This window comes from Ceratotherium simum, chromosome 13 (assembly GCF_057802395.1).
Source record: "Ceratotherium simum simum isolate JZ-2026a chromosome 13, ASM5780239v1, whole genome shotgun sequence".
Lineage (NCBI taxonomy): Eukaryota > Metazoa > Chordata > Mammalia > Perissodactyla > Rhinocerotidae > Ceratotherium > Ceratotherium simum.
The window spans coordinates 40331366-40357251 of NC_141912.1; the positions used below are offsets into that span (position 1 = coordinate 40331366).

At 57.5% G+C, this 25886-nt stretch overlaps 2 protein-coding genes across 2 annotated transcripts; both read right to left on the minus strand.

Moving 5' to 3' along the window:
• Positions 1 to 2888: 2888 nt before the first annotated feature.
• Positions 2889 to 16668, minus strand: KCNK17 (potassium two pore domain channel subfamily K member 17). The gene is made up of 5 exons (XM_014782745.2): positions 16381 to 16668; positions 13283 to 13397; positions 8120 to 8280; positions 7516 to 7690; positions 2889 to 3199 (listed from the first exon to the last, which is right to left on the minus strand). The coding sequence occupies exons 1-5, from the start codon at positions 16651 to 16653 to the stop codon at positions 2889 to 2891; spliced, it is 1035 nt and encodes a 344-aa protein (XP_014638231.1). The 5' UTR covers positions 16654 to 16668.
• A 1848-nt stretch (positions 16669 to 18516) lies between these two features.
• Positions 18517 to 24613, minus strand: KCNK16 (potassium two pore domain channel subfamily K member 16). The gene is made up of 5 exons (XM_004424181.2): positions 24401 to 24613; positions 21272 to 21386; positions 20047 to 20213; positions 19078 to 19243; positions 18517 to 18765 (listed from the first exon to the last, which is right to left on the minus strand). Exons 1-5 carry the CDS (start codon positions 24611 to 24613, stop codon positions 18542 to 18544), a joined length of 885 nt encoding a protein of 294 aa, XP_004424238.1. The 3' UTR covers positions 18517 to 18541.
• Between the last annotated feature and the right edge of the window lie 1273 nt (positions 24614 to 25886).

The following is a 25886-nucleotide window of genomic DNA, read 5'->3' on the forward strand; positions in this document are numbered from 1 at the left end:
AGACCACTTATCTCCTCGCCAGTCTGGCAGCAACCCTCATGACTGCCCACGGGGACAGGTGGCTACCTTTGGTCTTAACACCTACCCAGCATCTCATTTCCCCCATCTTGGAACAGTATTAAAAATAATAACTCCTTTCTCACAGAGTTGACAGGAGGAGTAAGCGACAGTACAAGTAAAGAGCTTAGAACAGCGCCTGACACACACAAAACACCCAATACACGTTGTGAAATAATAATGATGCCGCTGCTGCTGCTGATAACAGATGCCACTGTGTTCAAGGGAGCACCACGTGACACCGAGTCGGCTCTTGCTCTGGCTGCGCTGAAGCCACAGAGCTGGGCAGCCCGCCCGGGAGGGACGGCAGAGGCAGCGGGTGTGAGGGGTCCGCCCGCCCCTCGGCATTGTGGGAGCAGCAGCGGCCGGTCCCCTGGAGGTTCCCCCGTGACTCATGCATATCCAGACCCTTCATCCTGGCCGGCAGCCTGGTGCTATCATCCCGCGAGCCCCCAAGGGCAGGCTCAGTCCTGCGTCACAGCTGGCCAGCCCCGAGCCCCGAGAAGGGTCAGCAGAGGCCCTGCCTGCCACGTAGCCGGCCGCCTGCACAGCGTCTGCCTCCCGCTGCTCCGCCGGCGCTGAAACGCACATCGTGCTTCCTCCCGGCTGATGCACGCTCTTCTGCTCCTTTACCAGGTTGCTCCTTGAATCCCCGGAGATCAGCCCTGCTCTTATCTCCATTTCGCAGAGGAGAAAACTGATGCAAAGAGACCTTAAGTGATTGGCCCAGGGTCACAGACAGGGCGAGGCAGGCAGGCTGGCTCCAAACTCCACGCCCTCAACAGCCACACTGGAGTGCTCTGGGGGCCCCCTCCCCTCCTCCTCTAGGACTCGGTGGCCTGGCCCGGGCTGTGCCAGGGGATGAATGAGCTGGTGCCTTGCCCGCACACTGCGGGACAGCTTTCTTGGGCTGTCCGGTCATGTCATCCTCCCCCCTACTTCCCCTCCCTCTCGTCTGTGAGGGAGCAACCTCACTGCCCCTTCCGTTCTGTGATTTCTGTCCCGAGGTCTGATTCTCTGTTCCTGTGCCTTTCCCGGATCCAGACCTCTGCAGGGGGCTCCCAACATGGCTTCTTACCCTTCTCCCACCACACCAGGAGCCCTCACTGTTCATGTGTGTTCCCTCCCCCCCACCCCTCCCCACTTTCTGGGTTTGTCCTTCAGAGTTCCAGCGACTCTTCTCATGTCTGTGGAGCAGACATCTGTAAGGAACTGGCCCATCAGAGCCCTCCTCTGAGCCACTGCCCCCAGCACCTCAGGTTGTTTTCCCTGGGGCGGGCATGTTGAGCACAGTAGGGCTGTGCACAGGGTGAAGGGCTTGACTGAGGGGAGAGGGACCCTGTCAGAGAGGCCAGGCCTGAGGAGCAAGGGGCCCGAGGCGAGACAGAGTTGGGACCATAACGGCAACCCAGCCCTCTGGCCTCGCTGTTTTGAATGCTAGGTCTGCTTTCTGGAGGGTGTTAAGTACAAAGGATGCCATTTCCAGATCTCCAGGAATCTCTTCCTCACGTCCACTTTCCTCTGCCCTGCCAGTGGCCTTAGGAAGTGGGCACGGGCCTTGTCGTTTATGGGCTGGTGTTCACTCCTGGGTCTGGCCTTGGTGCACTTAGGGCCAGATGGCGCAAGCTGGATGGTGTAACAGCCTTCCTTCTTCCTTGGCCAAAAGGCTGCCCCGGGCCCCGTTGCAGGAGGGCCCTGAGGCTGAGGGCTTTGTCCACAGAGAGGGCATGGAGCCCCCCGGGGTCCTGTGACGCTACCTGTAGTATGGTGGAGGGGAGCAGAGTGACAGGTGCCCACTGAGGCCAAGAACCCAGCTGTCCCAGGTGACCCTCGGGTGCTGGCTGGTCCTGCCGGGGGCTCTTGCGGGGCTTGGGGACCTGGGTGTGGTGGGGGCCACAGTGTTATGTGCTGTCTTAGTTGCAACCCTGAGAGACAGAAATGCTCGGGGTGAGACGCTCTGCAAACAGACGTGACCTCTGCAAACCCCACCTGGCTTTGCAAACCACTGTTGGAGCGGGGCCGGGGGAGAGAAGGGGAGCCCACTGGTCTGCCCCTGGCTTTTCTGTGGTGTGAGTAAGCGTCGGAACAAGGACACAGCAGCCAAACTGGGACCAGCTGCCTGCCGGCTGCACAGGCCTCAGTGATCAGCAAATCTTTAGTGAGTTTACCTGGAGGCCCTCTGGAGGCGTAGGGGGCCTGCACTCCAGCCCTCAGTCCGTTCTCTCCACCAGTCCTGGGCAAACGCACCTGGGGAGGGGGTGTTTTCACTCTGTGTATGCTCATCTCAGATGCTGCCTTTGTTTCTGGATGTGTGTGTCAATTAGAATTAGTTTTGTTGTGTGACTAGAAAACCCAAACAATGGTGTTTTAAATAAGATCGACGTTTATTTCTCTCCCACATAAATGAAGTCTGGTGGTATTCACTCCAGCTTTGTTATGGTGGCTCTGCAATCATCAGGGATCCTGGCTCTTTTTGTCTTGTTGTATCACCAATCTCAAATATGGCCTCTACCTCATGGTGCAACATAGCTGCCAGAGCTCCTGCCACCATATCAGCATTGCAACCAGCTAGAAGAAGGAAGTGGGGAAGAGGAGCACATACCACCTGTCCCCCCTCTCCCCAGCACCCCTCCCACTGACAGTCACATCCATTCACATCCAGTCACACAGGATACTTCTCTGTGTATCCTATTAGGCAGAATTTAATCATATAGCTGCACCTAGCCTCAAGGGAAGATGAAAAATGTAGTCTTTAGTCTGGGTTGTCATGTGCCAAGCTTAAAATCAGGGTCTTGTTACTGGAAGAAGATGGAACAAATCCTGGAGTATAACTAACTGTCTCTTCCCCAGCGTGAGACCTGAGTAGAGGGTTCTGGATGCTGCATGGTTTCCATAAGTCCCTCCGGATAGCAGCCTGGCTGTGGGGAGTGGGGCTTTGCCTCCCCTTCTGGGCCCTGCCTCCGGCTTCCGGGCTGGAAGTTCCCCTCGGAGCTCTGGTGGTGGCAGGAGTACAATCCCCTCGGGGTCTCCAGTAGGGAGAGGAGGAGTTTGATGATCAAGGCCAGCCAGGCCATCCCAAAGAGGATCCAGAGGGACTCCGTGTTCTTGTACCACAGCGGGTACCTGCGGGAGGGGTCCACGCCTGGGGGAGAGGCAAGGTCAGAGGACGGAGGCCTGGCCGACTCAGGGCCACGTTCCCACAGCAGAAACAGACACACACGCTTGATGCATATGATCGGAACATGGGAGGTGCAAACTGGTCCGAGACTGCTGGCCCCGTGCTCCCCTCCCTGGGCCTTCAGGAAGCCTCCCTGGACTCGCGGCCCGGGTGTGGAAGCTAAATCTCCTCTTTGTCTTTCTGAGGGACTCTGTTTGAGCTCCATCCCAGTGGTTCTCAAAGTGGGGGCCCTGCACCAGCATCATCAGCATCCCCGAGTCTGTTAGAAATGCACATGGTTGGGCCCCCCCCCAGACCCACTGAATCAGAAACTCTGCGGGTGGGCAGTCTGTGTTTTAAGCCCTCCCAGAGATCCTGGTGCCTGCCCTGTTGATTGCCTGTCTCTGTGTTCGGTTTTCTCACATCTGAAGGGAGACAGCTTGCCAGGAGCTTTAGGAAGAACAGCTGGAACCACTGGAGCTTCTATCCTGCCTCTGTTACCAGCTGTGTGACGGTCATCTGTCTGAATGTCCCTCCCCTGTGAAATAGGGAAAATAATTTCCCCGCCTTGGCTTTTAGGATGAAGTCCTAAATTCTTATCCCAAGGCCCCCTATCTACATCCCCAGCCTCGATCTGCACATCTCTCCCCTTTGAGTGCTGTGCTCCAGTCACTCTGATCTTTCCCCCTTTCCTCCATCCATCAGCCTTCCTGCCCCAGGGCCTTTGCACTTGCTGTCCTCACAACTCAGAAAGATCTTCATTTCCAATTCCTCTTGGCCTGGTTAACTTCTCCTCATCCTTCAGATCTCAGCTCAGACTTCACTCCCCAGAGACTAGCCTGGGCCCCTCTGTTACACTCTCTCCCAGCACGTGTGCTTTTGTTGAGTAAGTTACTCATTCTCTGGGCCTCAGCTTCCTCATCTATAAAATGGAAGCAAGAAAGGTGGTTCTCTCCTAGGACTGGTGTCACCATCACGCAAGATCAATGCATCTAAAGTGCTCAGGACGGCGCCTGGCACACAGTCTGGGGTATCAGTCACTGTAGTTGGGGGATTGTTTTACTCACCGCTGCCCCCCTGCACTGGTGCCCTAAACACAGCCAGGACTGGATGTGTACCCGCTGAGGGAGGGATGGATGGGGGTCGCTGTCACGATAAGGGCCAGCTCCACACCTTAGTTGTCCCCTCTGTCCATCTCCTGGGGGTCACTCTTGCCTCCCTCATCACACCGGGATCGTTCAAAGGGCAGAGACCTGTCCTCCTATTTCCTTGACACCCTTTTCTGTCTCACTCCCTGGACGGGCCCTCTCTCCACCCCCCATCCTGTCCTGCTGGCCCCCAGACAACACTTCTGCCCTGTCCCCCCATGGCCGGGCTCCTCTCCTGGGCCCCCGCTCCGGGGCGAGCCCGCAGCCCTGGAGCCAACCTCGCCGACTGGCGGGAGCCGGCATTGGATTAGGCTGATTGGGTTAGGGGCCGCCACTCCGCTGGCGGTCCCAAATGCGATCAGCGGTGAGCCAGCTCTCTGCTCCTGCCACCCAACGGAGGGAGGAGGCGTTCTTCTCCCCTTTTATTTCATTTTTTTAGCTGAAATCAAAAGTGGCAGGAGACCTGGCAGCTGGCAAGGCGCTCAACTGAGTGGCAAATGCAATTGGGGAAGTGGGGGCTCTGGGGCCCGGGAGGAGCAGGCGGCTGGGGCCCAGGGGCCGCTCCGGCCGCAGCCTTTGGGCAAAGAGGAGCGGCTGTGAAGACAATGCCCCTGTGGCTGCCGACACAGGGACAACGGACACCCAGAGTCCAGGTGATGGCTTCAGCATTCTCATCCAAGAAAAGGGTTTGCCCCTGTCCCTGGAGGACAAGGGAGGCTGAGAGACATGGGGAAGAGGTGAGGTGGGGTGGAACCCATGCATATGAGGAGCCCTGGCTTGGGCTAGACCTGCCCTTGGATTGCCTGCTCTATGACCTTAATCAACTTCCTTCCTGTTTCTGGGCCTCAGTTTCCCCTCCATATAAGGAAGATCCCTGGCAAAGGAGGCAGTCGAGGGCTCTCAGTGTGGCCACTTGCCACGAGGCACTGAGGTGGCTCCAGAGCACTGGGCACCAGAGCAGGCAGCAGATCTCTGGAGATGAGGTGAAGGGGCACTGCTGCCCGTTGCCCCTTGGCGGGAGGGGGCTGCCCGGGCAGCAACTCTGGGCTTAAAGGGCCCGCATGGGTTTGGGCCAGGCCTCCTCAGTCAGGGTGTTTGGTGGAAGGGGCTCTGGGGGGCCTGTGCCCCATACGCCAGCCTCCCCCGCCCTGCGCTCCCCACAGGGTGGCTCACAGGATAGCAAGGACCCTGATCAGCCCTCCTGACTCCCGTAGAGACCGCCGTGTGGATGTCACTGCCCCTCCCTCGACGGTGGTGGAGGTCTTTTCTGCCATTTCCAGGGTGGCCACGTCTAGAGAGGCTGCTCCCCTCCCCCAGCCCTGTCCTGCCTCAGGGGACTGTGGGCCCTCAAGACATCCTCACTGAGATTCCCCATCCGCCTCAAAGGCTTCTCCAGGCCAGCTTTGGGGAGTGCCTGTGTCAGCTATTCCCTCCCAGGACCCAACTTTGGGAGACCTGGGGGGCACTGAGAGACAGTAGCTGGGAGTCCTGTTCCCACTTCTCCCCTCTCTTGCACGGGGCACCCTCAGAGAACCAGGCCTTCTGGGTTTAGGACTATCACTGGGGGCAAATCCTGAGTTTCAGCCTCTGAGCCCTGGTGGGGGGACGCTGCAGGACCCATCAGGTCACACAGCCCTGGGCTGGTCAGAAGAGTATTTCACAGTGGTTCAAGTGCCGTGTGGAAGGGGGAGAGCTCAGAGTGGAGAGGGAGGCAGGGCCCGGTCACAGGGAGGGTCGTGGATTTTGGACTCTATTCTAAGGCTATGGGAAAAACTGAAGGCTTTCAGAGGAGCTGGGCAGGTCACGGGATAGCACTTGTCATTTTTTAAGGTGATAAGAGCCAAGGGGGGATAAGGACAGAGGCTGCACAACTCCATAGGTGCCATCCTCAATGTGCTCGGTGTGAATGGCAACCCCTTAGGGTTGTGCAGTGCCCAACCTGCACAGCCAGCTGTGCCCAACAGCCCTGCTCAGACTAGGGAAATGGCGGTGGGAAGAGAGGAGAGGACAGGTCCAAGAATCAACCTCTGAGCTGTGAGCGGGGCAGAGGTGGCCCTTGGGGCTGCTGGGCTCCGCTCTTCTCAGACACATCCCTCCACTCTGATGGGGTGGGAGCATGACCCAGTTGAAAGAAACCTTCCCAAGGATTTCCTTCCAGAGCAACAGCCTCCATCCTAGGATGGAGGATATCAGGCAGGAGCAGCATGAGGCCCCTGACACCAGGCCCATCTTCCTGGGGAAGGAGAGCTTCCGGGAAGGGGACCTTGAGCACAGGCCAGAAGGCACTGAGGGGGTCTTAGCGAGCCCCTAGCCCAGACCCCTCATTTTACAGACAGGAACACTGAGGCCCAGAGAGGGGTATGTGAGGCGCTCTGGAAAGAGTATGAGTTCTGGGGTCAAACAGATCAGAATTCATATCTCACTAGCTGTGCAATCTCAGGCAAATGGGGTGACCTTTGTCCTCTAGGTGGCCTGATGAGTCAGCTGTTTGTCACTTTGGTAAAACCTCAGTTCAATATTCCAGGCTGGGTTCTGTCTCTAAGGAGTGAAGAAGGGCAGGGCCTGCTCCCCAACTTAGGGCTCTGGATCCGAGAGCGTGCCCAGAGCTGGGCGTGGAGGTGGTGCCAGCAGCCGCTGCTCCTGTGGTGAACCTTCAGGGGCGGGGCCCGGGGGGATGATGAGGCTGAAATGGGGGCCCAGCCGCCCCTGCTGCCCCACAGACTGTCCTCCACTGCCACCTGCTGGGCGTCTGCCTCAACTTCATGCTACAAGGCCGCGGCGGTCTGGGGCCCTTGGCTTGCCCGCGTTGGGTGGTGACCACTGATTAAACCCCACCTTGGGCCTCTGGACCACGAGGCCTTTCTTGCTGGCACTCAGAGTTTGGCTGCCAATTGTTTTCCGACGGGGGTCGGGGGAGGCTGGGCTTTCCTGGACCTGTGAGGCCTCCCAGCCTTGTCAGGATGGCCGGGAGTTGTGATTTACAGCCCGAGGCGCTGGGTTAAGACTCCAGTTATCACTTTTTAGCTGGGCGACCTTAGCCCCGCCACACACACAGCAAGGACCGTGTCCTCTGGACTCTGGGCCTCCAACCCCACAGGGCCTGGCTCCAGAGGAGCCTCGGGCTGCCCCTCCCGCCACCCGCGGGGGTCTCACCTATCACGTAATCGCCGAAGCCCACGGTGCTGAGGGTGACGAAGGCGAAGTAGAAGCCCTCCACGTGGCTCCAGCCCTCCCCGTGGGAGAAGAGAAGTGGGGGCAGCAGCAGGAAAACCAGGAGGCCGGAGAGCAGGGCGCTGGAACCCGCCAGCCACCGGGCCTTGGCAGGGCCCTGCGGTGCACACGGCGTCCAGCTCCCCTGCGGCCTCCGCCCAGCGTGTGGGGGCCGGGGAGCAGACAGCCCGGGGCTACCCAGCTGGAGGCAGGGCGAGCACTTCCCCCGGTTAGAAGGGGGCTCCCCTCGGGCTTCTCCACCTGGTTTGTGTCCTCCAGGTCCCACCACGTCTCCTCCCCCTTGCCCCTTTATTACTAAAGACCCCCACTCTGGGCAGTGACCCCAACCCTACCACATCCCCACCAGTAACCCCGATTCCCAGAAGTAACCAGCGACCCACCTCCCGGACCCCCATTCCCACCAGAGCCATCCTTTTCTGCCTTCACTCTGGGCAGTGACTGCCCTTGCCACCAGTCACCCCGATTCCCACAAGCCCCCTCATTCTCGAAGTGACCCGTCCCTGCCCCCACTCCACAGCCCCCTTACCTGCCAGGCGCCCCCCAGCCTGCGGGCGCAGTGGTGCACCCCCTGCTGCATGAGACACCCCGGGCGGTTGAGCACCACGAGGTTGAGCGGGATCCCCACGAGAGCAAAGATGATGCACAAGAGGCGGGCGGCCATCTTCTGGGGGCTCAGGTTGCCATAGCCTGAGGCAAGATGGGGGCGCTTCAGGGGGACTTTCCGTCCCAGGGGCCCCCATTCCCAACCCACTCTGGATGTGGCAGCTGGTATTTATCCAGGCCTCCCTTCTCCAGGCCAAGCACTGTGCAGGGGGCCCTAGACATTCATTGCCTCGGTCCAATCTCACAACCACCCTTCCAAATGGGGATTATTCCCCCTGGTTTACAGGTTGGAAAGCCGAAGCTCTAGGAGGCTCAGCAGTGTGTGAGCTCAAACCTACGTGCGGTGAGAATCCCTTCTTCTCTCTCTTCATTTCGTCCTCTCTGGGTGGGCAGAGGGATGTAGGAGAGGGGCACAGGAGGGTGCCGTCTCCTGCTGCTGCACCTCTGGGACCTACTGCACCATTCTAGCAGAGGCCACACTGTCTCCAGGCTGCTCCCAGCCCACAGCTGGGGGGGAGCATCCTTGCCCGATGTAGCGTTCCTCCAATGGGCAGTCCTGCTGGGGGGCTCCCATCGCCTAGCCGAGACTTCCTCAGAGTCTGCAGCTTATCCCACTCAAGGCCCCTACCTTCCCTCTCTCCTTTCTCAGGTATTAGACCTGCTCTGCAGTCTGAGGCTATCACCATCTGTCCTGCTCCTTTTCCTTTATCCTTCAAAGGCTTCTCCCCACCCAGCTCCCTCGCCAATAAATCTCTTGCACATCTGATTCTGTCTTGATATCTGATTTCCAGAGGACCCTAAGGAACACACCTGGGGTCCCTCCCAAACCCCTCCAGAAGTGAGGGGCAGATGATGGACCATCAGGTGATCTGGGGGAGGTGGAGGTTGGAGCCTTTGGTCATGAAGATAAGGGAAGAAGGAGGCTAGGAGAGGATGAGGTGTTCCTAAGAGGACTCTATCACCCTGGCCATTGTCTCGGGTTCTCCTTCATTCCTGTCCACCTCTGTGTCCCCTTCTTGGTCACCACCATTGTCTTGTCTTTCTAAAATGCAAACCTGATTATATCACCCACAAGTCAGCACCCTTTGTTACTCCTCTTGTCTGCTGGGGACAGTCCAAACTCCCACCCAGACCATCTCAAGCTCATCTGGTCCCCCCATTTTCCCAGTTCTGGGCACACTCCTGCCCCACTGAACCCCCAGACCACCTCCTGCCTCTGTGCCTTTGAACATGTCACTCCCTGTACCGAGAGGGTGCCTCCCATCCTTGCCCACCTATAAATGGCCCTTCAAGTCCGGACCCTGCCATAGAGTGGTTGCCCCAGCACCCTGCGGGCTTTGAGGATAACCCACTGAATGATTTGTTTCTGTGTCTGCTACTCCCAAGGGTCGTAAGCACCTCAAGAGCAGGGCTAGGTCTTAATCATCTTTATATTCTCAGCATCTGGCACAGGGCCTGACACTTAATGGGTGCTCACCATATGTGTGTCGAATGAGTACAAGAATGAATGAATGAATGAATGAATGAATGAATGAATCGGGAAATACAGGAATGAACGTGTAAATGGATGAATGGAGGCCTTGCATCCTGCCCTATATCACTGCTTGACATCCCTGCCCCTCCAGACTGGGTCAGCACTCCCCCACACTCCACCAGTCCACACTCACTTGTACTGTGTTGAAACCGGCGGCTTACACCCATCCTTACCCCCACTGAGGGGTCTCAGAGGGCTCAGTCCCGAGAGGGGCCAAAGCACGGACAAGTCCAGAGCACGGGCTTTGGAGTCAGAGGCATTTCCTGGGTTTGAATCCCAGCTCTGCTCCTTGCAGGGTGTGGGACCTTGGGCAAGTGGCTTGACCTTTCTGAGCCTCTGTTTCTGTGTCTGTAAAATGGGGATGTTGACATCCACCTCACAGTGTGAGGTGGGACGAAAGGAAGCCATGGAGGTGTAGATGGGAATGTGAACCCTTAAGCATCTAGTTTACAGAAGGTGCTCAATAAATGTTTGTTGCATGAGTGAATGGATGAACGATTGTACTCCACTGGACAAGCTTCTGGTCTGAGGACGTCAGAGGCCTCCTCTCGAGTCCCATCCGTCTTCCCTTCCTGGCCGTTACAGCTTCCCCTTTCTAAAGGAAGGCACTCTCCTTTCTGTTGGCATCCAGGGAGAGCAAACCTCTTAGTTTCCATCCACTTCTCTGCCTGCTCCTCGCTGACCCCTCCTCCTCCAGCTGTGGGTCCCCCCAAGTCCCATCTTCTGTCCCAGGGGGTCTTTCCATTCAGTTCTAACCCATGGGATGGTGGCATTTAGACTCCAGATCTGGGAGGCCCCCGTGGAGGCCTTTGCCTTTCTAAGGCTGACATTCAATGGGGTTTTTTCCCTCCCCATCATTCTCAGTCAGGCTCAGGTCAGCAGAATCAGTGGGTACCTGTGAAGCCCTCAGCTGCCTGTTGGATGCTGGGTGGCCATGGCCCCATCTAAGCCACCTCTTACTTCAGCATGCCTCCCACCTGTCACTTTGCTAGTCCAGCCCTAGGACACCCTGTGAGGGCCCTACAAGGTCCTCTGTGGTTGGGATCTCCTGCACCTCCTCCAAAGTCAGCCCTCATTTCCAACCCTCTCTCTAGCCACCCAGACTTCCTTACTGTTCTCCAAGCGTACCAGTCATACTCCTACCTCAGGGCCTTTGCACTTGCAGGAGGAAGGTTCTTTCCCCAGATACCTGTGTGGTTGGCTCCCATATTCTATTCATGTCTCTACTTCAGTGTTACCATATCAGTGAGGCCTTCAATGGCCACCCATCTACAATGGCCCCCCATCACTATCCAACTCCCTTCACTGGCTTTATTTCTCTCTAAGCTCCTCCCATCGCCTGAATATTGTCTATGTATTGGTTTGTTTATCGTGTCCCCTTGCACTAGGATGTAGCTCCCCAGGAGCAGGGACTTGCCAGTTTACTTACCATTGTATCCCCAGTACCCAGAACTGTCTGCCTCACACAGGTACTCGGTCTATTTGTTGAATGAATGGATGGATAGAAGAGTGAGCAAATGAGCAAGACAGGGATGCAGTTTATGGATGATGAGCAATTCCTGGGCTCAGGCCTGTCTTGCTGGTCCAGAAGAGCTTGTGTGCCCATCAGACCCTGTTTCACTTTGGGGCTTGGAAAGAACAGCCCTTGGTCCCAGGGGCGCCAGGGAGGCGGCCCTCTGCTGTGCCTCTCAGAATACCCCTCCCTTCCCTTGGGGAGGGCCCCATATGTACCACATCTCCCCTCTCCTCCTCTCTCTGCATTGCCTCCCTGTGTGCGTACGTGCGTGCGTGCGTGTCTGTGTGTGTGTGTGTGTGTGTGTGTGGTCAGAATCAGAGACGTGAGCCTCCCTATTGTTCACCTAGAATAATAGGGCTGTCTCTTTCTTCCTACTGCTTAGAATTCCCGCCCTATCTTGTAAACCCCCCAAGGGCAGGCACTATTGGAAAGAGCCGTGCAGTCCCCCAGCTGGGTTTCAAATTCCAGCTCTGCTGCTTACTAGCTATGTGACCTTGAGGAAGTTGTGCAACTTCTCTGTGCCTCAGTTTCTTCATCTGTGACGTGAAAATAACAAGCCGTATTCCTGGAGTTGAACCAAATGGACAGAATGAGATCTCTGACGTGAAAGTGCCCCTCACAGGACCCAGTACGAGTAGACGCTGGCTATATCCTACCGTACCGTGCACGAGGGATGAGCCCAGGTCTCCCATCCTCTGCCCTCCTCCCCCTCAGAGCTGGTTCAGAGAGCTTTAGGGAAGAACTGGGTGGAGAGGAAGGGACAGGGACATAGTCCAGGCTAGGAATGGTAGAGCGGGCAAGACACAGCCTGTGAAACTGAATTCGGTGGGCGAAAGTCACTGGCCTGGGGCAGAGGGTGTAGGAGGTGTGGGGTTCAGAGACTAAAGACCCACACCCATCTGGGAGGCCTGGCCCACGGTGACTGCATCAACACCCCCAGCTGCCCTGCACTCAGTAAATGCTGGTGGGATGGGTGTTTTTGGAATTCATTTAAGCATCAGCGTCTGTTGAGCGCCCACTATTTGCTGGGCCTTGTTCTAGAGCCCGCAGTGTAAAGATGAATAAACACCAGCCTGGCCATCCTTCTGGGGCGCAGGGTCCCTGGAGTCTGAGGGGCCTCCCAAGCATGCTTGTCTCAAGGTGGAGGACTGCCTGAGCTCCCACGTGGCCCCGAGACCTATTTCCAAGAAGGACTAGCTGATTTAACACCAGGTGGAGTGTCCTCTGGGAGCTCCTGCCTGGCCCCATGCTGGGGGCGACAGACGCTGGGATACTGGTTTCACAGGGATAGGATCCTTGCTGGCCAAGAGCTGGCGGAGACAGTGTGAGCCACCGGTGGTGTCCGCCTGCCACCTGGTGGTGAGTCCAGTGTCATGGAGGGGCAGGGGCAGGGGCACCGGAGGCAGGGGGATGGGGCCGCCTGACTTAGCTATTTCTTGGGTTTCAGAGCTAGAGGGATCTAGACTGCTCTCCTCCTTCCCCTACTACAGCCCCCAGGTGCCCTCCAGGACAAGTCCCACTTCAGCTCTCTGCAGGGCAGGGCTAGAGACACGAGAGGGAGATCTGGCCTACGTGTCCCCGTGTGAGGGAGGAAGGGGACCTGGAGAGGATGGTGATGGGGGATGAGGGGGTGCCTTCGTGAGCCGAGGAGAGGCCTCCAGGAATGGCCACCTCTCCCCAAAGCTGAGAACAGGGGGTTGAAAGGCTCTTTTTGGATTTCTGCCCCTCCTTCCTTCCCAACCTTTCCTTGCCTCTGCTTCCTGAGAGGTTGTGCGAGGCAGAAGGCCCCTAGAGCGGTGCTTCTCACACTTGGGCCTTGCAAAGGAACCCCCTGGGGACCTTGGTAAAATGCAGAAGCTGATACAGCAGATCTTCTGCCAGGCCCGCTGTTCCCAGGGGGTGCCCACGCTGCTGGGCCCGACCATTCTTGGAGTCTCAAGGTCGTAGTAACCCCTTCAAAAAGCAACTGGTCCTCTGTCCCTCAGGGGGAGGCCACCCTTCCCAGCCCCACCCACCTGGCCCTATGCTGCTCTTACCAATGGTGGAGATGGTGGACACGGAAAAGAAGAAGGAACCTATGAGCTCCCAACGCCCCATGCCGGTGGTGTTGCTGAGGACGATGTCCCCACTCTGGTACGCTTGGACAATGCCCTGCAGGAGAGGCTGCAAACCACTGGGCTCTGTGGGGGCAAATGGGCCCTGGCACCCAAACCTACACACATGTGCACACACGCACACACACACAAACCCATGGACAATCCTCACAACTGCTTATTGATCCCAGCCAGTCCACGGAAAGGAGGCTCTCCCCCTCCAACCAGGGGCTCCCAGGGGCAGGGATCATGAGGACAGCTCCTTCCCCTCACTTTACCCCAGAGCCCATGTCAGCCCAGGGTATCTCACTGGCTGGAAGAACACCATTCATTTTCTTCTCTGCTCACCCCCATTCCTGCAACAAGCACTGGCCAGGCCTGCTGTGAGATACCTTAAGAGAACCGGGAGATGAAAAGGACGTGACCTCAGTCCTCAGTGGGACGGAGCCAAATTATCTAACTAACCCAGTGCAGTCCGTGCAGCTCTGGGCACAAAGGCAGTGCAGCTGCATGATCCTGGGGAAGATGCTCAACTTCTCTGTGCTTCAGTTTTCTCATCTATAAAATGGGAATCTTAATAGCACCAACTTCATTGAGTTGTTGTGAGGGTTAAACGAGGCATTAGGTGTGAAGACTTAACAGAACCTGGAACATGGTAAATGTTAGTGGTTGCCATCATCATCATTATCATGAATCTCACGCAGTAGGAGTACAGAGAGGAAGGTGTTCATTCTGATGGGAGTGGGGGCAGAAGGCTTCATGGAGGGGGTGATGTTTTGCTTGGGCCTTCCTTGAGGGTCAGACAGGATTGCCCCCAGTGAGGGATATTTAGGCAGATGGGTCAGCAGGAGCAAAGGCAGGGAGGTGGGACTGTGCCTGGGATCTAGAATAGGGAGACTGAAAGATAGTCGGGGGCCAGGCCATGTTCGGCTCAGCCCTGCCAAGGAGCCAGTGGCAGGCCTCATCCAGGCTCACTGAGCAAAGGGGAGGCAGGATCAGGTTTGCATGCTCTGTGACAGCTGGCAGCAGAGAAGATGTTGGCAGACTGGAAGGGGAGAGACTCCTGCAGGGGTGAGTGATGGGAGGGCCTGGCCCGCATCGTGGCAGAGTGGTCCAGAAGGAACAGAGAGGAGATGTTCAGAAGCCCAGGCCTCTGTTTGGTGTGGGTAGTGAGGGAAGCATCTAAGACCACTGTGAGGGTGTGTGGGTGTGGGGCCGATGACAGAGATTTAGAACCGGAGGAGGAGCAGGGCTGGGAGGAGGAAGGCCACCTGCTCTTGATCTTGGGGGAATTTGAGGGCCGCCAGGAAGTTGCATGTACACATCTGGTACTCAGGGGGGAAGATCTGGGTTGGAGACACCACATCCTTATTCCTGGGGATGGCTGAAGCCACAGGAGGGTGAAGGGAGGGGGTGAAGTGGCCGCGGAGCAGGAGGCAGTTGGAGGGGCAGTGTGCAGAGGTGAAAGCCCAGCTGGGAACCTTGGGAAACACCCACATGCACAGATCCCACTGAGGCAGTACTCATGGCGGTTAACAGCTGTGTACCCATGTATTTGTAGTTAACATCTCTGAGCCTCAGTTTCTCCATCTCTAAAATGGAGATGAGTATAATGGTACCCATCTGTGAGGTAGGTGAGGCTGAAACGAGTTAACACAGGTTAATGCACTAGGAAGAGTGCTCGACACACAGCGAGTGCTACGCAGAAGCGTTTGTTATCATCATCGCCCTCATTGTCATCTCCCTGGGCCCAGGATCCTGTAGCTAAGTTCATCTCCTTTGCAAGGGGAGCAACACAGCCTCCAGGACCGGGCGGTCGGGCTGTATTTGTGGAAGTTTAGAGGTGGGGGTGGAGGCGCTACACTAGGTCCTTAGCAGAGGTGGTCCTTGCCCTGCCCAGCTCCAGGCACTGCCGCATTGGCCCAGTCTGAGGGCTCAGGACACCACCTCCGCTCAGGTGCCCAGGACGCAGGCCCTGCCCTCCTCCTCGGAGGCACCCGGACTGTACTGCGGGGATTTCGGGCTAGGGTTGCAGCTGTCTGGGCCTGGGGACCAAGCCAGGACCCAGACGCTAACGCATCCGCCAAGTCTCAGCAGCTCCCAGTCTGGCGTCGCCTGCCCAGAGTCGGGGAAGGAGGCCTCCATCATCCTCGATGCCCCCCCTCGAAGAGCCCTCCCTTGCTTCCCCTCCTCCCCACGACCCGCTGGGTCCCCACCCTCTGAGCAGTCTCTGTCCTCAGAGACCTCTGCATCCTTCCGCGGCTGGGTGGGCGCGCCCAGCCCCTGGTGTCGGAAGACTTGGAGTAACGCGGGCAGCCCAAGAGCGCCCCCGCGTCCGCCCCTCCTCTCCGACTCGGGTCTGCGCGCTTCGAGCCCTCGGACTCGGGCACGCGCGCCTCAGCCCCATTCCACCCCACGCTGGGACAAGGGCGCCTTCTGCCCCTTTCCCCAGACCCCGACGGTCGTGCCCTCGGTCTTGCTCATCCTTAGACACGTGCAGCGCCTCCTGCCGTCCTCGCTCCCAATTCGCATATTTGCGCCCGGGGTCTTTCCGGGGAAGGAACCAGGTGTCACCTTTCGTCCTTCACCCGCGGTCTGACCCCGACACAGCGCCTCGGGGTCCCGGTTGGACCCTCGCCCGCCGTCTCCCGAGCCGGACAAGCGCGCCCTGCCCCTATTCTGACGGACCGGGTCGGCCCTGGCAGCTCCCGACCCGGGTAAGCGCGCCCCAGGTCGTCCTCATCCTCAGATTCGGATGTTGGCGCCACGCATCTCTCCGCAGGGTCAGTTCTACCCTCTCGGCCCCCAAAGGATACTCGGAGCGCCGCGGGGCGCATTCCTCTCACTGGAGCGGGGACCCTTTCCACCGCGGTCCAGCCCACCCCTCTCGTCCCCCACCCGGCACCGCGCGCCCCCAGTCGTCCCCGCGTCTATCCCCTCCACCTCTCTTTTGTTTAAGTGCCCTCTCGCCTTCTGCCCGCGCACCCTGCGCTACCCTGCCCCGTCCCGCCGCGCCCCGGACGGCCCCGCTCGCCCCTGACCCGGATCAGCAAATCCAACGCCTGGCCATCCAGACATGTGAAATTCCGTAGCAGCGCCCACTTTTCGCGCTGGAATCTCTTGCAGGAATCGTGCGCCGCGGGGCTCTCTAGCACCCAGAACACGCCGGTGCCCAGTGCCAGGTAAGCCAGGTAGGCGAACAGCAGAAGCCCGGTGCCCGGCACCGCGCAGCCCCGGGCCCTGCCCTCAGACGCCGTCGGGGCTCGCGGTCTGCACAGCTCGAGACAGGCAGGGAGGCCTGAGCCGGGAGCCATGGACCAGGACTGAGGCGGAAAGGAGGGGCTAGGAGCTCGGCTGGTCCCTTCTCTAGCTAACGCCTGCCTGTGCCCAGTTTTCTCAGCAGAAGGGGCGTGCTGGGGAATGGGACTGCCTTGCCACACCCCGCACCGGGATCCAATCCCAGGGAGAAAAAGAGGCCAGAGCTGTGGGCATCTGGCCCCGCCTCGAACGTGTGTGGAGCGTGCACCCCCCAGGCCTAGCTCAGGGAGAGGGAGGGCTGCTGGGTAACGCAGGCGCCGAGAGGAAGGGGGCCCGGAGCTCCGGCGTGTCCTGTGCCAAGCAGCGGGAGGGACTCCTGGAGACCGCGCTTGCACTCGAGGGAAGAGCAAGTAGGAGCCAAGTTTATTGTCTTAGGGTCACTGCCTAAGTCCGTGGACCCTGGGACAATCGCAAAGGACTTGCTGCCTGTCAAGTCCTCCCTGGGTCTCTCGTATCACCATCCTTTCCTTTGTGTACCCTAAGAGGAGCACATCTGATCCCAGCTGATCACCACTTGTCCGTGAGCTCGGGGCACAGGAGCCTTGACGGGTGGGCTTGTCCATTCCCTGCTTCTTAAGAGGCCCCCTCACTCCCTCCTCCACCCAGAACTGTGGAAGGGTCCAGAGTATGTAAGGAGTCCACCGGGGGTCCTCAATTTCCCAGGCCTCTCCTCTGGGTCAGGAAGTCCTGGGGTGTGACCTGGATCACTCTTGGGCTGTAGATCTTTCCTGGAGCCTCCTCTGCTCACAGCCTTGCCTCAGTCCTGTCTGGAGGTCCCTGGCGGTGGATGGCCTTCCTTGCTGGGAGAGGTAGGGGCGGAGATTTACAGTTCTTGGTGAGGTTGGGCGCCGGGATGGACTGGTCTACATCTGTCCTCTCCTTCTGGCCAGAGATGTTGCAATCCGTCAGGAGAAAGGCCAGGGCTGCAGAGCGCATTCCCAAGGGGGGCTGAGCCTCCATGGGGCTCATTTCCTAGAAGCCTCCTGGGTTCTTCTGGCTCTCCGTTTTCCCAGAGGGTGTTTGGAAAGGCTCTCAAGAAGATATGAGCCCAGAGGGGGTGATGAGGTCAAGGGGTGCCCTGAGGGGGTCAGGGGAGGCCATGCCCGGGAAAGTGGGTGGGACACCCAAGAGCTCCTAAGCCTTGTTCACAGACAGCCCTAGGCCTCTAGGCGAGGGGAACTGGCAGGCTTTGCAAGCAGCTTGCCTACATTGCAGGCTGTGAACTTCCTAGGGCAGATATCACATTTGCAGGAGGATGCTCCAAGTTCCTGCCCAGCTCTCCCCTCTTCTTGACGCTTCCTGCCAGCCACTCCCAAGGCTCTCGTCATTCCCTGGTCTGCCCCCACATAGCATTTGGGCACTGGGTTGGGGTACCCTCTCTACTTGGTTAGTCCTTCTGCTTGACCAAACACGTGTGGAGGGCAGGAACTTTCACTGTTGTACCCCCAGAGCCTGGCACAGCGCCTGACACACTGTGGGGGCCTAACAAATGCACCCTGTACATGTAGCAAATGAGGCAAAAATAAAGTCACTCTTCGTCTGCTGTCCTGTATCAGGTCTCCTGGGAGGGAGGTGCGTGGACAGCAGTGGAGACTTGGCCACAATGATCCATGTCTGGCTTCCACTTCTCCAGGGCACTTTTGAGGGGAAAAGGGCAGGGGCTCGGGGACAATGGCACATGTCTGTCTTCGATCCTGTCTCTACATCTCCTTCTTGTTACTTTCTTGGACACTCCTGTCTGTTTTCTTTCTCTCAGAGCTCCTGAGACCAGCCCTTGCTGGGGAGTGAGAGGGTTGGGAGAGGAGGAGGCAGGACAGGAAATCCAGAGGGCAATCCAGAGGGCAGATGGGAGCTGGGAGGGGCTCTTGGGGCCACTTGGGGGCCTCATGCAGAGACGGGGAGCTTCTGAAGTGTGGGGAGCCCATCGGCCTCAGGGGCTCCCCTTTCCTTGAGGCTGAGGCTCCTGCTGGGCAGCCAGAGCTGGAAGCACCGGTGCAGAAGCAGGGGCCCCAGTGGGAGGACCACTGCCAGCCATGCCAGGCCCAGGAGGATCCAGATGGCCGCCAGGCTCCGGTACACTGAAATGTAATGCTTGCTGGGGTCTGTGCCTGGCAAGGAAGGGGGACATGATAAATGCCAGAGGTCTGAGGGTGCAGCACCCCCCAGATTCCACAGGGGACCTCACCAGTCCCCCCATAACAAGGATCAGCAATGGAGGTCCCTGGGGGAAAAGGTGACAGGTCCCAGAGCAGCCACTTCTGAGCATCTTGTGAGCATCCACAGCAGCCTCGGAAATCAGTTTTCCAACTAACCAGGGGCTATCAGATCCTCAGTAGTTCCCTCCCCCACCCGCTGACATCTCCTCCCACCCCGAATCCCGGTGGCCCCCACCCTAAGTTACGTGACGGCCTCATTCTCACCGACGACGTAGTCCCCAAAGCCGATGGTGCTGAGAGTGATGAAGGCAAAGTAGAAGCCCTCACTGATGCTCCAGCCCTCCACGTGGCTGAAGACTATGGGCGGGAAGATGAGGATGAGCACCGTCCCCAGGATCACGAACAGAGCCAGGCCCAGCATCTGCAGAATCTGGGAGGGACGGAGGCTGTCTCTGAGTCCAGGATTGTGTGGTGGGGGGTCTGGGGCAAATTTGGGAGTGGGGCTGGGTCAGAGCTAGGTCCCTTCCCTGCCCCGCAGACCTTTGGGGTGGTGGTTGTATCTATGCGTGTGTGATCTTGCCCAGCTCTGAGAAAGATTGTGTCAGAGGGATTGCGTTAGTGGGTCAAGTTGGAATATGGAGACTCCTTTGGGCTTCGGAATCCACTTGTACAGGCCCTCAGGGACTCAGATCTGGGACGGAGGACTGTCATTAAACTGTCCCAGATTCCTCTGCACCCCTGCCTTCTTAACATGCCTGGCTTTGCAAGGGACTGGCCAATGAGGTGGGACCTGGGGGCATGCTGGGTGGCCTGGAGTTTGTTTTCAACCACAGGAAACGATGCTGGAGTTCCATGATGACCACGGAGATGCACCACGTTGACCAGCTGTCAGCTCCTTCAGGGGGTGCTTCAGCTGCAGAGACGTGCCTGGCCCAAGGGCACACCCTTCCCAGGAAGGCCATGCTGGTGCCTGATTGAGGCAGGGGTATAAAGTCCTGGCCGTTTCAGCCCACCATGGGCCAACTCCGCCCGCCCGCACACTGCAGAGCTCCTTGAGGGGCTGGCCAAGTCTTTGTCCAGGCTGCGTCCCGATTCAATGTCTCCCTCTGCCCAAACCACAGGTGTCTACCCCCATACCCTGCTTGCCAAACTTCAACTCAGGGTTGGCTTCCAGAGGACTCAGTCTGCAATACATTCTGCCACAGCAGGGCAGTGGGGAGGGAGGGGCCCTACCTGGGAACGCCTGGACTGGTCCTCCCACCCCTCAAGGGCGGACAGGCGGGCACGCAGTCCTTTGCCCAGGTGGTTGAGGAAGACCGCGTTGAGTGGGATGCCCACCAGGGCATAGAAGACACAGAAGGTCTGGCCTTCCTCCGTGCTGGGCGCCAGGTTCCCATATCCTATAGATGGAGGAAGAGTGTGCAAATTGGGGAAGAGAGTTCAGAACTCCCTCTTCCCCCTGACTCTAGCACAGGTTGGTTTCCCCCCCACTCTTGGGGGACGAGGGGAAGTCTCCCTGTTCCATGCATACTCTTCCCACCATCTGCTAGAATGATCTTTGTTTATAAGACTCCCGCTTGTCTTTGAAGGCCCATTTCCAATGACACTGCCTCCAGGAAGCCCTCCTGACTGCCACCCTCCTCCTCCTGACTAGGTGTGATTCCCTATAGAGCTTTGTGTCATTCCTACCTACTTATCTACTTTGCCTTGTATTATTGTTTTTGGTGTGCTTATCTTATCCCTCTTCATTGGCTTGGAAGCTCCTTGAGGGCCAAGCCTGGATATGATCCAAGTTCATACCTCCTAACCCCGCTCCATCACTCTGCCTCTCATGTCACCTGAGCTCAAGGAAGGTGTATGGAAGTGGACTTAATTGAATGGCTAGGAGAGACTGGTGTTAGCAGGGGTCTGGGGATTTCCTTGCGGGAGGTGGAGGGGGTTTTCTGGCTGAGGGGGTGTAGCAGACACTGTCAGAGCCCTGTCCCATTGGAACACCTGGACATCACCTGCAGCTTGGGTGGACAGTTCCTCCCAAGTCACTGCGTCTCTCTCTACCTGAGAGATTTTTGTGGCTGCAGGTGTGCACTTGGTGTGTGGGCAGGTCCTTAATGCCGGAGAGTTGATACTTCCAGGATCAGCTCTGAACCGGCCGGGGCAGGTGTTGGTAGAGAAATACCCCTGCTTTCTCGCCTCTCACAGGGCTTGTTCTGAGGATGGGCTCTACCAGCCTCTCTGTGGGTCCTCAGAGGCAGTGAGCCCAGGTGCCCTACCCAGTGGCCTGCTCATGAATGTACACTGTATTGCCTTTTCTCCCCCTCCTGTGTCACTTTCCCACTTCTCTACTGGTGCTTCCTGGGACCATCTCCTAGATCAACCACATCCTTGTCTCAGCATCTGCTTTTGGGGAACCCGAACCAGGACGGGCTTTGGGGAAGCCCTTCGGCACCTGACACTTTACCTATGGTGGTGACGACCGTGCCGGCAAAGAAGAAACTGCTGCCGAAGTCCCAGTTGCTGGGGTTGGTGGAGTTGCCTTTGGGGTTCACGCCCTTCACCCAGGCTTCCATGATGACCTGTGGGGGGATGGCAGGGGGTGGGGGGAAGAGGGTGTTGATAGCACCGGCTGTTGGCCAAGCTCTGGGCAGGGTGCTTTCGTGTCATCTCACTCAATGGCATTCTCAGAGAGTCTCATTCCTATTTTATGGAAAAGGAAACTAAGGCTCAGAGTGGCCAAGGGACCTGCTCAAGATCATTGGATTCCAAATCCACTGCCTGTTTCCCTGGCCAGTGTGGGCTGTAAGCGTGGGCTGGAGGAGGGGAAGTGGGCCTGAGGAGGTGAGGCGGAGGATGCTGAAGGACTGGTACAGGTGGGAGATGCCGCTGTGGCCAAGAGGGTGAGACGCAAATGGGTTGTCAGGACGGTGCGAAGATTTCAGGTTGGATATTCCTAGAAGGGTTTACTTAGGAATATAGGGTTTGGGGACCGCGGAGAAGCCATGGGGCTGCCCTCCCCCAGGGCTGATGGTGAGGGTCAGAGAACCCTATGTTTTCTGTGCTTCCAAAGGAGCAGGCAGCCTTGCTCTCTGCTGCCCTCTAGTTCCCAGCCCAAGTCTACGGGGAGAAATTCCATCAGAGGCCAGGGCAAAGGTCGTGTGTGTTTGTGTGTGGTGGTGGTGGTGTGTTGTATACATGTGATGTGTGCATGGGTACGTATGTTGTGTGTGTGCATGCTTTGTGTGTATATGTGTGTTGAGTGTGTGTTTGCAGAACCTGAACCCTTGCGGCCTAAGCCCCTCTGTCCCTGAGCCAATCCTCTTGGAGATGGGCAGGGCTCCCTCCCCATCTGCTGTGAATTGTCCCAGGGCAGCAGCATAGCCGTGCCACCTGGTACAGCCCCAAAGGCAGCAGGAGGCGGTGGAGGAGGGACAGCTCCGGCCTCCAGTTCCTGTGGGAACCAGTTCCCACTGGCTGGGTGAGCACGTTCCGGCCAGGGTTGGGGTGGCCCCAATGGGCCAGGCCTGCTCTGGCCTCCAGACACAGGCTGTCTGCTTCTCCTCACTTTTGGCCTCTTCGCATGTGAACTTTAGCCTCCTTCTCTTTCCCACACACCCAGAGAGGCCAGGACCGAACATTCTGGTCCTGGAGACCAGAATGCTCCCTGGAGACCCTCACCCTTGGGACCAGCACTTGCCCTGGACTCGGGCTGTCCCCCAAAGCCAACCTGAGGTCCTCCATCCCACTGAGGAGGGGCCTTGATGTCAGTGAGGGTACTAAGAGTGGAGTGCCAAATGCTGACCTTCCGTCCTTCTCCAAGAATCCACATGTGGTGGAGAAAGTCACACATGAGTCCTGTGAACCTGGGCAAGGCCTTGTGTCCTTAAGGAGTCAATTTTCAATAATGCTTTTATAGCTTTTTACAGTACTGTTTATAGCTTTTCTTTTTCCTTGTGATTTTAACAGTAATGTGTATTCTTCCGGAATCTCATCCCAGCATTCTTCTGCCTCTCAGCTGGATTCACCTGGCAAGTAATGGTCCCTCACAAGCAGGCTGAGGACTCCAGCTCCCCTGGGGAGGCCCCGGGAAGGTGTTAATTAGTGGCACCACCCTGGGACTGCGGTCAACCTGTTGCCTCCTTCCTCCATTTACAGAGCTAGTTAGAGCCCAGCCAGCAATCCTCCCCACACCCTCTGGCTCCTGGGTTCACCTCTAACCCTGGGCTGGGGGAGGAGGAGTTCCAGGGCCTCAAGGGCCTCTGCCTGACGTCCCGGGGTCTTGGGAGGCTCCTGAATCCTTCTGGGCCCTGTACTGCGGGGGAGCAAGGAAATGAAGCCTGATGCTAGAGGCCTCATTTCCCAGAAGAAAGAGCCTGGACAGCTTTAGAAAGTTCTCTCTGACCACCCAGCCCACCCATCATCTTCTAGGCCAGCTGTTCTCCATCTTGAGTGGGCACCAGCCTTGCCTGGAGCTCCCAGGTGATGCTGATGCGGCTGCTCCAGGGGGGCTACACTTTGAGAACTGCTTCTCCAGGCTGTATCCTGCCCCCCACACTTATGCTTACTTGTGTGGTAAAGAGCGGACAGCCTGGGTGTGGGTTCTATACCTACCACTACCTGCAGCCTTGGCCAACCTCTCTGTGCCTCAGTTCCCATCTACAACCTGGCGATAGTGACAGTAATTAGTAATTATGAGGAAACATGTGCAAAATGCTTGGCCCCAGGGGCTGGAGCATGGCTGGTCTAGCCCCATCATGATGACCCTGAGCCCCACTGTTTTCAGCACATTGTAAGTGCCCTATAACTGCCCATTATCATTGTGATGAGTCTGCACCTGGCTTGATCCTCTGTGCTGGGTGTTGTCATTCACTAGATCCCTGGTCCTGAATGCATTCACCTTCCCCCACAACACCTAGGTTTTGCCTTGCTTTTGGGAGAGATGGTGCTGGGGCCCCAGAGTTTGCACAGGGAAGCAGAAGGGGCCCAGGCAGGGAGTGATCCTCCCTGCCACCACAGAGAGCCTCCATGGACACAGTGCTGGTGGACCCCAGTGGCCCTGGCCACTGCTCATCAAGCCCAGCTCCAGATGGAACCTGGTGGGGAGGGCTGGCACAGTGGCAGCTCCGGACCTCTCTCTGTGTCTCCCACCCGCAGCCCTTGAGTGTGGTTAGCACAACGCTGTGAGCTGGGGACAAAACAGGAGGAACAGCTCTCCTGCCAGGGGAAGTGCAGAGTGTGAGAGAAGGAAATTTGCACAGCATTGATAACACTGACGCACAGCTCATGTTTATATAGCAAGCGGCAGCTTAGAAAGTGCTTTAATCTGCTGTCAAACGGCTGCAGCCCAGATATGATCATTCTCCTCATCTTATTGATGAGGAAATTTGAGTCCAGAGAGGTTAAGTGACTTGCCCAGTGTCACGCAGCCATCCAGTTGTAGACCTGGGGCCAGAATCCAGCACTAGGTCTCACCTGGCTCTTTGTTCCCACCACAGCCTGCTTCCAAACAGGGCATCAGCCTGGGGGGTGGCTCTAGACCTGCCATGAGAACCCCCATTCTGCCCACCGTCCCACGCCAGCATCTCCCTTTCACCTGCACAAACTCCTCCAGGGCCCGCTGGTCCAGGCAGGTGTAGTTCTCCAGGAAGCGCAGCTTCTCGAACTGAAACTGGCCCCTGGACTGAGCCTCGGCCTGCTTCTCCAGCGCCTGGAAGATGGTGGCGCCGAGCAGCAGGTAGCAGACATAGGCCAGCAGCAGGGGCAGGAGCCCGCCACCCAGGAAACTGCAGAGCCTAGCGTGGGGCATGGTGTAGCCAGGGCTCGGCCAGGGCTGTGGGGCCAGTTATAGGAGGAGAGGCGGGGAGCAGGTGAGGAGTCAGCGCCCAGGGCCCTGCACCCGGCCTCCTGCTGCCTCGCCCTCCTCGGCACACGTGTCTGCAGGCCGGGGAGTCTGTTTGAACAGTGCAGCTCAGCCTGGCTGCGCTAAGTGTCTCTGAGTGCAAACAGGCCTGCCACCCCCCACCCACCCAGCTTTTTTTTCCGTGGAGAGCAGCAAGTCAGAGGCATGGACCCCTCAAAGAAACCTACCGGGTCTTCCTGAGGTCATCCTGTCTCACCCTCTGCCTCCAAGCTGGATGGGTGTTTCTGGGCCAAATCTGTTTCTCCCCCTCACTCCGCCCAGGCCCGAATGGGCCCCCTTGACGGCCTCCAGCTTTTCACTCATGAAGGCTTCAAGCCCCCAAGCTTAGGAGCCAAGAAACCAGAATGGTGTGAATAAACCTTGTACTCAGTTGCCTTGGCTACGAAATGGGGCCAGGAGAATTGACCTGCCTATTGGGGGAACCCGAGGATGAGTAAACCAGGTGACAAATGAGGGCAAAGCAAATAGAGAAACGACAATCTCCATCAGGGACGGTATCACGTTGATGCTCCTAATACATTGGACACGTTTGCTTCATAGCTTTTGCTGGCAATTTTCTGTGCTTGAAGTCCTTTCGCAGGTTCCATTCAGAGGATAATATGTTGGCGAGATGTATGTGTGAATAAAAAAGAGCTAACAGTATATCTTGGCTCCAAGTGGCTCTGTGGGTAGAACTGAGGGTTTTCCCTGCCTTTCTTTTCTTTGCTTGTGTGTGTATGGGTTTGCAATTGCTTTATTGAGATATAATTCACATACCATACCATTCACACACTTAAAGCGTACAATGGAATGGTTTTTAGTATACTCATAGAGTCGTGCAACCATCCCCACCATCAATTTTAGAACATTTTCACCACCTCAAAGAGAAACCCTGCACCCCTTAGCTATCAACCCCCACCCCCAGCCCCTCAGCCTCTGGCAACCGTTACCCTGCTCTCTGTCTCTATGGATTTCCTGATTCTGGACATTTCATATAAATGGAATCATATGATATGTGGCCTTTTGTGTCTGGCGTCTCCAATTAGCCTAATGTTTTCAAGGTTCGTCCCTATTGTAGCACGGATCAGTACTTTATTCCTCTTTATGGCTGATCGTATTGCATTGTATGGATGTGCCACATTTTATTTATCCATTCATCAGTTGATAGACATTTGGGCTG

Coding starts and splice junctions, on each gene's coding strand:
- KCNK17 (XM_014782745.2), bottom strand. CDS start 16,653: ATGGCTCCCGGCTCAGGCCTCCCTGCCTGTCTCGAGCTGTGCAGACCG. Junction 7,691..8,119: donor GGCTGGGGGGCGCCTGGCAG/GTAAGGGGGCTG, acceptor TGTGCACCGCAG/GGCCCTGCCAAGGCCCGGTG. Junction 3,200..7,515: donor CTTCGGCGATTACGTGATAG/GTGAGACCCCCG, acceptor CCTCTCCCCCAG/GCGTGGACCCCTCCCGCAGG.
- KCNK16 (XM_004424181.2), bottom strand. CDS start 24,613: ATGCCCCACGCTAGGCTCTGCAGTTTCCTGGGTGGCGGGCTCCTGCCC. Junction 19,244..20,046: donor ACCAGTCCAGGCGTTCCCAG/GTAGGGCCCCTC, acceptor CGTCCCTCCCAG/ATTCTGCAGATGCTGGGCCT. Junction 18,766..19,077: donor CTTTGGGGACTACGTCGTCG/GTGAGAATGAGG, acceptor CTTCCTTGCCAG/GCACAGACCCCAGCAAGCAT.